The sequence below is a fragment of the Lepidochelys olivacea genome (assembly GCF_965140295.1).
Source record: "Lepidochelys olivacea isolate rLepOli2 genome assembly, chromosome: 12".
NCBI lineage: Eukaryota > Metazoa > Chordata > Testudines > Cheloniidae > Lepidochelys > Lepidochelys olivacea.
In genome coordinates, this window is record NC_140422.1 from 29000581 (window position 1) to 29014807 (window position 14227).

General features: G+C 42.0%; 1 protein-coding gene across 3 annotated transcripts in view; it reads right to left on the reverse strand.

Moving 5' to 3' along the window:
• Positions 1-14227, reverse strand: part of LOC311529181 (uncharacterized protein) — a 190351-nt gene that overhangs the window by 33027 nt on the left and 143097 nt on the right. For 2 of the 3 annotated variants that reach the window (XR_014713788.1, XM_084644942.1), the window contains one exon: positions 5008-5183. Coding sequence is in view for 1 of the 3 variants with exons in the window: in XM_084644942.1 (XP_084501068.1) it covers positions 5008-5183 (176 nt within the window). In the remaining 2 variants the exon portion in view is untranslated. The remainder of the gene's footprint in view (positions 1-5007; positions 5184-14227) is intronic. The other variant, XR_014713787.1, reaches the window with a different exon arrangement.

Sequence of the window (14227 nt, forward strand, 5' to 3'; positions counted from 1 at the left end):
ATTAAAATTAAAGGTCATGAGATCTGTCCTGTTGCAGTTGATTTTCAGACCAATTTGCTGGCAGAATGTATTGAATCAAGTCATTTTTTTCTTGTGTATGGTGTTGGGTATGTGATAGGAGAGCAACATCATCTGCAAAGTCCAGGTTTTCAAGGGATGAGAAGTGTGCATTTAATGCCTCTTGGCATGTCTTATGTTGCATGCTGCATTGCTCAGTCAATGGCAATGTTGAAGAGGATTGTAGACATGACACACCCCTGCGGTACTCCTATTTTGACTTGAAAACTGAGCTCACTGTGATCAACACTGCATGTAAAGTTCAAATAAAAGCTTTTGATGATGTTGATTATATGGAAAGGAATTCCATATGCCCACACAATGCACAATAGGGTTGTCCTGTGAATGCTATCAAAAGTCTTCTCAAAGTCTATAAAATCTATGTTTTGTAGAGTGAAGATCTGGTCTCTGCAGCCACACCCTTTCCAAAAACCAGCTGGCTCTTTTCTGAGAACACTGTCAACTGCCTCCTGAGAACACTATCAACTGATCTTCCACAATACTTTGCTTGGCACAGATAAAAGTGTGATACCATGCCTGTTATTACCATCACTGAGAGTTCCTTTCTTTGTTATCTTCACTATAACCCCACTGGTCCACTCATCTGGCACATTTTCCCTTTGCCAAACTGATGTAAATAGAGGGGCCAACACAGATGCTGCTAATTTAGGATACACTTTGAACAATTCTGCATTCAAGTTATCCTTGCCAGGTAGCTTTCCTTTTTTTTTTTAAGGTTAAATCAGTGGTTCTCAACCAGGGGCACATCAATTTATCTAGATATTTGCCTAGTTTTACAACAGGCTACCTAAAAAGCAGTAGCAACGTCAGTACAAACTAAAATTTCTCACAGACAATTACTTGTTTATACTGCTCTATATACACTATAAACTGAAATGTAAGTACAATATTTATATTGCAATTGATTTATTTTATAATTATATGGTATAAATGAGAAAATCAGCAATTTTTCAGTAATAGTGTGCTGTGATACTTTTTTTATTTTTATATCTGATTTTGCAAGCAAGTAGTTTTTAAGTGAGGTGAAATTTGGGGATATGCAAGACAAATTAAACTTCTGAAAGTGGGATGGTAGTCTGGAAAGGTTGAGAACCATTGACTTAAATAACTTGTTTAAAGGCAAAAAAGATAGCGAGAGCCAAGACTAAAATTTAAGAATTCCTGATTCAATTGTGTGCTCACATCTCTAAAGCATGGCCCTCTCTGGGCCTGATCCAAAAGCCCATTTAATAAATTAGAATGGCTCTCTTAAATGTCAATGGATCAGGCACACTGAGAGTGAGATGACTGTCAGTTAGCTCTGCTATTATGATGAGAATACAATATATTTCAACAATAATGTGTCTTAGAAATAAATAATTATTTGTTTTTATTTTTCACTTAGTGTAGTCACCTTGAGATCATTTAAAACAGATTAAGCCCAAATTTTAAAAGCACTTTAAAGAGTAAAATTACCCACTGATGGAGGTTACTTACCTGTAAGTGGAGTTCCTCAAAATAGACGCTTCATATTCATGCTCATGTAGGTGCCGGCCAGTGCAGTTCAGATGGTGGGACTGATCATAGCCATGCCCTTTACAGTACTTATGGACCTCTCCTATCCTTCCTCAGTATTCCCACATGTTCTGAGGGCATGGCTATTAAAGGGGGTATGGCACACTCTGCTACCTCAATCCCTTACACCACTTTCTCAGAGTCAAAATTTTATTATGACGCTGAAGCTGAGGAGAAAATTATCCATATATGAAGTAAAGAGTTTGGGAGACTTTTGAAATTCCCTATTCCTATTAAGATAGTAAACTAAAGCTCTCTTAGCATCTAAATTGTGTAGTTTTGACTCCCCTATGTGACTGTGAAGAAAGGGGAAGAAAACTGGCAGATTAATCATTTAATTAATGTGGCAGTCCCACCTCAGGAAAGAATTTAGAGTTAGGACAAAGCACAACCTTATGAAAGATGGTGAATGGTAGATCTAACTTGAGGGCATATAACTTGATCACAGGCCTGGCTGACATTATGGATATTATAAAAGCTCTTTTAACAGGCACGTGAAACATAGAACAAGTTGCCATGGATTCAAATGGAGCCTTCATGACATTAATGAAGACTAAATTAAGGTCCTTCGTTGGAACTGTGTCTTTTATTGCTGGATACATATTGACAAGTTCTTTTATACATTTCTTAACTGTACTGTGAGCAAAGACAGACTTGTTATCTATGACTATGTGATGTGCCATGATAGCTGTTAAGTATACTTTCAAAGAAGGAATGGAAAGACTTGAAAGCTTCACGTGAAGTATCTTGACTTGATGCCAGTAGTGGATCAATGTTTCTCACAAATCCACCTTATTAACCTAGTCCACTTGAGATCATAACACCTTCTAGTTGATTGCTTCCTTGAGTTAATCAATATATGTTGCACTTCTGAAAGGCAAGGCTTTTCAAGGTCATGAAAGCTTTATATCCCATGCAATCAAGTGCAGTGACGGAGGGTCCAGGTGATGAATTTTGCCGTCCTATTTCTATAAAGGGTCATAGAATCATAGAGCTACAGACCACAAGGATCATCTAGTCTAACTCCCCTGCCAAGATGCAGGACTTGTGGTGTCTAAACCATCTAAGCCTCTTCTTAAAAACCACCAGAAAAGGAGCTTCCACTACCTCCCTAGGCAGTTTGTTCCATTGGCCTACTGTTCTCACAGTCAGGAAGCTTTTCCTGAGATTTAATCTAAATCTGCTATGCTGTAGTTTGAACCCATTGCCTTTTGGCCTGCCCTCTGTGGCAAGAGAGAACAATCCTTCTCCATCTTTTTTTATGGCAGCCTTTCACGTGTTTGAGGACCTTTATCCTCAGCAGTTCCTCCCTGCAGCTCCCAGCTGTTTGCTGATTCCTCTCCCTGCAGCCACTGCTTGCCTAGCAGCTGGTACAGGGAGGGGGCCCAGCTGCACCATGGGACCAAGCAAGGCCAGCAAACTCTGACAGAAATCTGGGAGGGGCACGCAACCCCACAAGTCCACAGCACATGTTACCTCAGTCCACCACATTCCCCCTATCCACCAAATTAATTGGCTTGGCCCAGAAGGAAAACCAGCTGGTTTAGCATGATTTGGTCTCAGTAAATCTATGCTGCCTGCTAGTGATCACCCCTTCATCCTCCAGGCATAGGCAAATTGAATGTTTTTACATTGGTGTGAAGTAGCTCCCGAGGTATCACGTTCAGGCTGACTAGTCTATAGTTCCCTGGCTCCTGTCCCCCACAACCCCTGCTTTTACAGATGGGCACTCCATTAGCCCTTCTCCAGGTTTGAAATACTCTTGAAACTTTACTTTATGTAGTTAAAACTTGTACTTCTCAACTGTGGGCCAGGTTGAAAATCCACAGAAACCCATGGGAAGAGTATTCTCCATTATCTTCAGTGGACATTGAGTGAAGCTATTAATGGATAAAAGGAGGAGATTTTCAAAGAACACTACACATTGAGAGGTGCTGGGCACCTGTCTTTCATTGGTGCCTTTGAAAATCTCCTGAAAATACGCAATGTTTAGTCATTAAACCTGTTATTTGCAATAACTCTCCCTGCCATTAGGACATGTTATTGAGATTTGACTGCAGGCACAGATTATTTTTTAGAAAGATACTGACTTTATGGTCCCAAGAAATAACCAGTATTGATTTACTCCTTGTACTATACTCTATATAAAATCGTTCATGTTTAATCACACATCATGTATAACTGGTACATAAATAGTTTACCAGAGATGTTTTGGAAGATTCAATATAACGTGCAGTTGAAGTGATATAAAAAACTCTAAATGCTAATTCTATCAAAATATACCATCTAATTACATCCATTAAATAGATAAAACTGAAAATTGCATACTCTGAAGACTAGGTAACTTGGATTTCTTATGGGCTAAAGGACCTCTCATGTCTAGATCATTGGCTCAAATCTAGCCAAAGTTAATTTTTACAAGAAGTCATTGTTGTTTGAGGATTGTTTAACTGACTTTGTTTAATAAAGTGTTGGTCTCATATCAGTTCCTCATGGACAAGTATTGACCCAAGCAACAAAACAAAACAAATCAGATTGGTTTTGCAGAGAAGCAAAGCATTCAGTGAGCAATGAAAGAATGTTCTTCTTTCTCACCTATATAGGGTTTGCCTTTCAGGTCAGGGTTGAGGTTCATTGGCAGATCAACACAAGGAAGCTTCCATTTCTGTTGTCCTTCTAGGGTGTGTTCTGAAAACAGAGGTCTTCCATATCCAGCCTGGTACATTTGACACCTTACTATGATCACTAAATATATTTTGAAGTACACTTACTCTTACATTGTGATAATAAACTATTGGGTTTTCCCCCAACACACACATAATATCCATGACTCTGAAGAAGGCAAATGGAGTCAAAATGAGTTATTTTCCTTCACTTATATGACCCGTTCAAGGAAAATCAAATACTTTACAATGTCAGCTTAACAATAAGCGCATTTTTTATGTTTAGTAAGATATGCACCAGGGCCTTATAAACTTTTATCTCCCTGTTCTAACTAGAATGAATGAATAACTTCTGAGTAAGCAATAGCACAGAGCAGCACAGGACCACTCATCCTGAGAGTCCTGTGCTTGTTTAAAGGTTGCAAAAATTGCTTTAATTGATATTTTTGCCCTGTGACATTATCTCACATACTGTATTCTGATATGGGCTCTGTGTGATTATCTCAAATACATTTTGGATGTTGTTATTTCAGGAAAACATGTATATTAAGGAAGCAAAACAAAAACCCTGTCCTATATTGAATGTCATACAGATGCACTGAAGAAGAAAGAAATGAATTGTGTCCATAATAAGGCACTGCACCTGCAATTACATCTCCCTGGGCAAAATCTGGCAAGGAGGTATGAGGGTTATGGGAGTATGAGGGCTCACCTGAATGGATGCTGTGGTAGAATTGGGACTTAAAATAGAAAATGTAGGAACTTCCATGTTGTATCAGGTCAACAAGTCCATCAAACCTGTGTCTTGTAATTTTCACTGGCCTGCACATGATGTTCAAAGGAATGTGCATCTTCTTCTTCTTCTTCCCACAATGTAATCCTTGCAACCTCAGAAAGATATTATTAGTTAGCTGCAAAATCACTTCATTATTTGCAAATGTCAAGAAAATGACTTCCATGTAAATTAATCAGGATGAGAAATTGCCTTTAAAGAATGAAATTTTGTCTCACTAATTATTTGTTTTCATTGCTTTGAGGGCTTATGCAGGGGGGGTGCTGAAATGTAGCTACACAGCTAAGGTCAATGTCTCATCACTTAGTTTGTTCACTAATAATTCTCACAGGCTGTTCATAATGCCTAGTTCCACCAATAAGGTGGAGTAGCACTACCCAAGTCAGTGAGACCACTAGCTGAGCAAGGTATTACTCCATGGTGGTAGAGGTCCTGGAATGAGGCCTACAATGACTTTACCTATTATATTTATATGTATATATAAATCATACTTTCTTTCTTTAAAAATGCTGAATTTACAGAATTTATAACAAAAAGAAAAACATTACTTTACCAGTATCCTGGACAATCTGTTTATAAACATTATTTTTTAAAAACAGATCCCTTCCTTAACTGTCATTTTTAAAATTCTCAGTCTGATAGTTATAAAAACATCTGGTTTTTAAGTTTTCCTAAAATTAAAAGATGTGGCTTGTGACTTTAGAGAGTTCTTTTCTAAAATAGAAACAGAGAAAACAAAGTCTTGGTCCTATGTTCCATGTCTATTCCAGACAGGTATTTTAATGTTTTTAGGGCAAAGATTAATACAGAGGAAAGCTGTTATTGTCTCCAGCAATGCATCTTAAACTGCACCTGGAAAGTCTAGTCTCATAGTTGAGTGAGGGGCAATTAAGCCTCTGTGAAGCAAAACCTCCCTATCACAGCAAAACATGTAACGTATATATAAGTACAAAACTCCACATTCATTATATTCGTTCTAAATGTGCCAAACTCCCTCAAATTAATTTGAATGAACAGACAATAACTGCATTTAATGTTTGGTTGGGGGGGTTGTGTTTTTTGTTTTGTTTGTTTTTTTAATAAAGTTTCTTTATTCAGGAGCTTTTGCAGAATGCTTTTTCAAGCTTCGGAGGTGGAGTAGCAAGTCACAGTTAACATGTTGTTAGCCTTAATATCCCATTCCCTCCACAGTCTGCAGGAATGCGATGAAAAAGGTAACTGACCAAGACAGCAACATTTAGCAAATCACAGTCAGATGGCACACCATTGTCTTATATAGAGCAGTGTTTCTCAACGACCAGTCCGTGGACCGATGCTGGTCCTTGAGATCTCCCTGACACAGTTTAGGAAGGCAGCAAGCCAGTCCCTGGTATCAAAAAGGTTGAGAAACACTGGTATAGAGTATAACTAAGTCTTACAGACCAGTGCGTGAGCGACTCCTATGCATATGACCTCAAGCTCTTCCTGTACAGAGATCAGGTTTCAGAGTAACAGCCGTGTTAGTCTGTATTCGCAAAAAGAAAAGGAGGACTTGTGGCACCTTAGAGACTAACCAATTTATTAGAGCATAAGCTTTCGTGAGCTACAGCTCACTTCCTCAGATGCATATCGTGGAAACTGCAGCAGGCTTTATATATACACAGAGAATATGAAACAATACCTATTCCCACCCCACTGTCCTGCTGGTAATAGCTTATCTAAAGTGATTTCCAGCACAAATCCAGGTAAAGAGTTGTCACTTTGGATGGGCTATCACCAGCAGGAGAGTGAATTTGTGTGGGGGGGTGGAGGGTGAGAAAACCTGGATTTGTGCTGGAAATCACTTTAGATAAGCTATTACCAGCAGGACAGTGGGGTGGGAATAGGTATTGTTTCATATTCTCTGTGTATATATAAAGCCTGCTGCAGTTTCCACGATATGCATCTGAGGAAGTGAGCTGTAGCTCACGAAAGCTTATGCTCTAATAAATTGGTTAGTCTCTAAGGTGCCACAAGTCCTCCTGTACAGAGAGTGTGCACAAAGGTTATGTGTGACCCACATATATTCAGTGTGGTGCTCTCACCCCTGCTAGTGGTGGCTGAATCACATAGAGAAGGTTGAACCTGCAACAGCCTTGGCTAACACAGCTGAGACTTTTTGCTCAAGCAGAGGTTCATGGTTTAACCTCCAGAGGCCCCAGGGTCAATCCCTGCTGCGGATAACCCATCCAGGGGTGCAGTGTTGCATATGCACCACTTAAATCCATTCAATCCATTCACCTCAAAACAGACTTAAGTCAAGTCCATAGGCCTTGGGTGAGACTTCTGCACAAAGGTGAATTTCATGCATTGTGCATGTCACTGAAAGCTTCAAAGTACTGTACCAATCTAGGTCCAGGTTCACGGTAATGACTGTACTTATAGCACTCAAAAAAACAAGGGATGTATATAATAAAAAAGTCCTGATTGTGTCTCCCTATTGTGCTGCCCTTACTAATGTTGCAATAGACAGGAGGACAAATTGAAACAGATACAAAATGCATAGATCTTTCCAAATGAGTCAAGTCAATCTACCACATAGTGTACTTGCTCACATAGGCTTTTTCTACAAATCATGTTCATGAATTGGTTTGCTGTTTTGGTGTGCATATAGACACAAGGTGAAAAGTGAGGAACAGAACATGGAACACGGAAGAACTAGATCCTTCCTTAACGATCATGGCCATCAAGTTACTTATGCCCAAGAGCTCCTGTCGCCTTAAAATTGCAATTGAGTAAAACTTCAGTTAGTATGAATGTGATGCAGAGGGAGTACACTTTGCTTGCTGAGTGAAATGCAGAATGACACAAAACATCCAATTCAGCTTCCTTTAGGGTGTTTAAGACACAGAACTCATTTTTCTGGATGAAAGGCAGACAGTGACACTGCTAGCAGCAACTGTGTCAGCTCAGGTTCTCCCAGCAGGAGGGACAGACAGGGTGGCTACAGTGGGAAGCATAACATAGAAGGGCTCACGTAAAATGAAATGGGGAAGGATGTAGAAGTTAACGGTGCTGCCTCGAAATGCTGCACCAATGCAAATGATCAAATGGCATAAATTGCAATGTGTATGAAAATTCACATCAGTCTAAAATGGGGAGCCCAGTTTTCAAACTTGCAGTCTTTAGTAGGGCATCTGTAGCTGATGTTTAGATGCTCAAAGTAGCTCTTAGTCGGGTAAATACCCATTTTAATCTCCTCTATGCCAATGTGAGCATTCAAGTGAGTATATGGGCAGCTCAGTTAAATGCCAAGATCTGAAAATTAGAGCAAGCAAAATACTACACACATACACCAAAAAAAGCTGATACTAGTGACAGTGAAAAATCACTGTATTATGTCAGTGATTAGAAATGATGAAAAGTCTCATGTGGAGGCCACTTTACACCTGGAAACTGGCTTCAGCATGCACCTCAAATGAGATTTATTTGTTCAGTATATTTTTGCTAGCAACAATAAAAGCCCCCAACTCTGCCAAACTCTACATCCTGTAATGTACATGTGCAATGAAGTCCTCAGTAGCCCTTTCCAGCAACCTTCCAGGTCTTATTTATGGCATTCAGGCAAAATCTCTGTGACTTATTTCTTCTCCCTTCCACTCTGTGACTCCCATAGGGTGACCAGACATCCCGATAAAATCGTGACTGTCCCGATTTTTAGTTCTTTGTCCCACGACCCGATATTCCAGCTTTGGCCACTCCAGAGGGTTTTTTGTTTTGGAGGGTTTTTTTTGCTTCGGCAACTCCAGACGCTTTTTTTTTTTTTTTACTTCCCCCATGTGTCCCGATATTTTATCTGTTTCATCTGATCACCCTAGACTCCCACTCCATTTCTTCTGGTCAGATTTCCTCGCTGGTTTATAGATTCCAAGGGCAGACCACTGTGATCATCTATTCTGATCTCCTGCATGACATAGGCTATAGAAATATCCCAAAATAATTACAGAAGCATTATTTTAGGGGAGCAAATATCCAATCTTGATTTAAAAATCGCCAGTGATGGAGAATCCACCCTGATCCTTGGTAAATTGTTCCAATGGTTAACTACCTTAATTGTTAAACATTTATGCCAAATTTCCAATCTGAATATGTCTATCTTAAACTTCCGGGCATTGGCTCATGTTGTAGACTGAAGAGCACATTACAAAATATTTGTTCCCAATGTAGGTTCTATGTGTTACTCTCTTGATCTCACTCAGGGTATTGATGCTGGGCATATTGTATGATAATACCCACTCCTGATCTCTTCCTCTTGCTACTTAGTTAATCTCTTTGCTTTGAGAGACCACCTGAGTAGGTCAACACCCTCTTCTCTTCCACTACAGCCTTGCCTCCCCTTGCAGAAACTCCCTAACCTGAGTCATTTATTTATTCACTGTAGATGAAATGCATCCTTGTGCACAAGGTCTGAAGGCTTAAGCAGGACTTAAATGGTAAATTTTACTCCTCAGTTCATATGGGGAGGGGAGCTACTTAATACATTGATACCTTTTATGGAAAGTACACACACATTGGTAAAATAAAAGTTAATCTCAATAATTTTGGAAGGCAGGAAGTTATATTTAAATAGAAGATAAAGAAAATATTTAGGATGTGAGTCTCAATGACTTTGAGCTCAATATTAAATAAGAACTGGTGATGTTTCTCAAAATAACCTAGAGATATTTCAAACACACTCAGGGCATTAAGAAAGTGATGGATATTAATATGTTCAGCATTTACCCAGCACTTACTTGTTGTTGGAGTGGTTCAGTTAACAAAGCAACTTTTGTTGACAGGGGACCAATTAATATAGCAAAGCATGCAATGATTTGCAGATCATCAAATCACTGATTAGGAGTGCTACAGAGGATTTGTTTTTCCTTCTAAACAGAAAGAGAACATTTCCCACTGTACAGCACAAACAAAAATATCGCCTCAAAACCTACCTTCTGTTCATAAGGTGGAGTGCAGATCTGGGAAGGATTGTGGGGTTTTTATCATCAATTTAAGGTCAGGTAAATTATGTTCCATAGTCCAATCTGTCACAGTCATGTTCCATAACACAATTAGCTTTGTGCTGAACTCAACTATTAAACTCTAGGTTGGCACATAGTTCAAACAGAGGTGCAGAAGGTTGTATGTATAAACACAAAGTATAAAGAGAAATGGAGGGGAGAAAATGCAAAGGAACCCGGTCCTGTGTTAATGACAGAGGTGCTGTGCACATCCTAAGGGGATTAGCACTGAAATTGGCCTTGCCAGGTCGAATTTGGGGTACGGTGGATGCAATTAAACGGTATTGGCCTCCAGGAGCTATCCCAGAGTGCTCCATTGTGACCACTCTGGACAGCGCTCTCAACTCAGATGCACTGGCCAGGTAGATAGGAAAAGGCCTGGAAACTTTTGAATTTCTTTTCCTGTTTGGCCAGTGTGGCAAGCTGCAGGTGAGTACAGAGCTCGTCAGCAGAGGTGACCATGATGGAGTCCCAGAATCGCAAAAGAGCTCCAGCATGGACCGAACGGGAGGTACAGGATCTGATCGCTGTATGGGGAGAGGAATCCATGCTCTCAGAACTCCGTTCCAGTTTTCAAAATGCCAAAACATTTGTCAAAATCTCCCAGGGTATGAAGGACAGAGGCCATAACAGGGACCCGAAGCCATGCCGCGTGAAACTTCAGGAGCTGAGGCAAGCCTACCAGAAAACCAGAGAGGCAAACGGCCGCTCCGGGTCATAGCCCCAAACATGCCGCTTCTATGATGAGCTGCATGCCATTTTAGGGGGTTTAGCCACCACTACCTCAGCTGTGTTGTTTGACTCCTTCAATGGAGATAGAGGCAACATGGAAGCAGGTTTTGGGGACGAGGAAGATGGTGATGATGAGGTTGTAGATAGCTCACAGCAAGCAAGCAGAGAAACCAGTTTTCCTGACAGCCAGGAACTGTTTCTCACCCTGGACCTGGAGCCAGTACCCCCCAAACCCACCCAGGCTGCCTCCCAGACCTGCCAGGTGGAGAAGGGACCTCTGGTGAGTGTACCTTTTAAAATAGTGTACATGGTTTAAAAGCAAGTGTGTTTAATTTTTAATTTTCCCTGGCATTCGTGGCTCTCCTGGATGTACTCCCAAAGCCTTTGCAAAAGGTTTCTGGGGGGCAGCCTAATTCCGTCTACCATGGTAGGACACTTTACCACTCCAGGCCAGTAGCACATAGTCAGGAATCATTGTAGAACAAAGCATTGCAGTGTATGTTTGCTGGCGTTCAAACAAATCAGTTCTTTATCTCTCTGTGTTATCCTCAGGAGAGTGATATCATTCATGGTCACCTGGTTGAAATAGGGTGCTTTTCTTAAGGGGACATTCAGAGGTGCTGCTGGGCTGTTTGCCTGTGGCTGAACAGCAATGTTCCCCGCTGTTAGCCATGGGGGGGAGGGAGGGCTAGCCATGCGGTGGGGGGAGGCAAAATGCAACCTTGTAATGAAAGCACATGTGCTATGTATGTAATGTTAACAGCAAGGTTTACAGTGAAAGAGTGTACCCATTGTTCTATACAATGTGTCTTTTTAAATACCACTGTCCTTTTTTTTTTCTCCACCAGCTGCATGTGTTTCAAGGATCACAGGATCTTCTCCTTCCCAGAGGCTAGTGAAGATTAGAAGGTGAAAAAAACGCACTCGCAATGAAATGTTCTCTGAGCTCATGATGTCCTCCCACACTGACAGATCACAGATGAATGCATGGAGGCAGACAATGTCAGAGTGCAGGAAAGCACAAAATGACTGGGAGGAGAGGTGGCGGACTGAAGAAAGTAAGTGGTGGGCTGAAGAGAGGGCTGAAGCTGAAAGGTGGCGGCAGCATGATGAGAGGAGGCAGGATTCAATGATGAGGCTGCTGGAGGATCAAACTAATAAGCTCCAGCGTATGGTTGAGCTGCAGGAAAGGCAGCAGGAGCACAGCCCCTGTGTAACCAACCACCCTCCTCCCCAAGTTCCATAGCCTCCTCACCCAGACTCCCAAGAACGCAGTGGTGGGCCCTCCCGCCACCCAGCCACTCCACCTCAGAGGATTGCCCAAGAAACAGAAGGCTGGCATTCAATAAGTTTTAAAGTTTTAAACTTTTAAAGAGCTGTGTGGCCTTGTCCTTCCACCCTCCATCACCCCTCCCAGTGCTTCCCTCCTTCACCACCCCTCCTGGGCTACCTTGGCAGTTATCCCCCTATTTGTGTGATGAATTAATAAAGAATGTATGAACGTGAAGCAACAATGACTTTATTGCCTCTGCAAGTGGTGATCAAAGGGAGGAGGGAAGGGTGGTTAGCTTACAGGGAAGTAGAGTGAACCGGGGGGGGCGGGGGTGTTCATCAAGGAGAAACAAACAGAACTTTCACACTGTAGCTGGCCAGTCATGAAACTAGTTTTCAAAGCTTCTTTGATGCGCACCACACCCTCCTGTGCTCTTCTAACCACTCTGGTGTCTGGCTGCGCGTAACCAGCGGCCAGGTGGTTTGCCTCAACCTCCCACCCCGCCATAAACGTCTCCCCCTTACTCTCAAAGATATTGTGGAGCATGCACCAAACAGTAATAACAGTGGAAATGTTGGTTTCGCTGAGGTCTAACCGAGTCAGTAAACTGCGCCAGCACGCTTTTAAATGTCCAAATACACATTCTACCACCACTCTGCACTTCCTCAACCTGTAGTTGAACAACTCCTGACTACTGTCCAGGCTGCCTGTGTATGGCTTCATGAGCCATGGCATTAAGGGGTAGGCTGTGTCCCCAAGGATAACTATAGGCATTTCAACATCCCCAACTGTTATTTTCTGGTCTGGGAATAGAGTCCCTTCCTGCAGCTTTTGAAACAGACCAGAGTTCCTGAAGATGCAAGCATCATGTACCTTTCCCAGCCATCCCACATTGATGTTGATGAAACGTCCCTTGTGATCCACCAGTGCTTGCAGCACTATTGAAAAGTACCCTTGCGGTTTATGTACTCGCCAGCTTGGTACTTCGGTGCCAAGATAGGGATATGGGTTCTGTCTGTGGCCCCAACACAGTTAGGGAATCCCATTGCAGCAAAGCCATCCACTATGACCTGCACATTTCCCACGGTCACTACCCTTGATATCAGCATATCTTTGATTGCATTGGCTACTTGCATCACAGTAGCCCCCACAGTAGATTTGCCCACTCCAAGTTGATTCCCGACTGATCGGTAGCTGTCTGGCATTGCAAGCTTCCACAGGGCTACTGCCACTCGCTTCTCAACTGTGAAGGCTGCTCTCATCTTGGTATTCTTGCGCCTCAGGGCAGGGGAAAGCAAGTCACAAAGTTCCATGAAAGTGCCCTTACACATGTGAAAGTTTTGCAGCCACTGGGAATCATCCCAGATCTGCAACACTATGTGGTTCCACCAGTCTGTGCTTGTTTCCTGGTCCCAGAATCTGCATTCCACCGCATGAACCTGACCCATTAGCACCATGATGCCCACATTGCCAGGGCCCGTGCTTTTAGAGAAGTCTGTGTCCATGTCCTCATCACTTTCGTTACAACACTGACGTTGCCTACTCGCTCGGTTTTGCTTTGCCAGGTTCTGGTGCTGCATATACTGCTGGATAATGTGCATGGTGTTTAATGTGCTCCTGTCAAGGTTCCTCCCCCACTCTGAACTCTAGGGTACAGATGTGGGGACCTGCATGAAAAACCTCCTAAGCTTATCTTTACCAGCTTAGGTCAAAACTTCCCCAAGGTACAAAATATTCCCCCCGTTGTCCTTGGACTGGCCGCTACCACCACCAAACTAATACTGGTTACTGGGGAAGAGCTGTTTGGATGTGTCCTTCCCCCCAAAATACTTCCCAAAACCTTGCACCCCACTTCCTGGACAAGGTTTGGTAAAAAGCCTCACCAATTTGCCTAGGTGACTACAGACCCAGACCCTTGGATCTTAAGAACAATGAACAATCCTCCCAACACTTGCACCCCCCCTTTCCTGGGAAATGTTGGATAAAAAGCCTCACCAATTTGCATAGGTGACCACAGACCCAAACCCTTGGATCTGAGAACAATGAAAAAGCATTCAGTTTCTTACAAGAAGACTTTTAATAAAAATAGAAGTAGATAGAAATAAAGAAATCCCCCCTG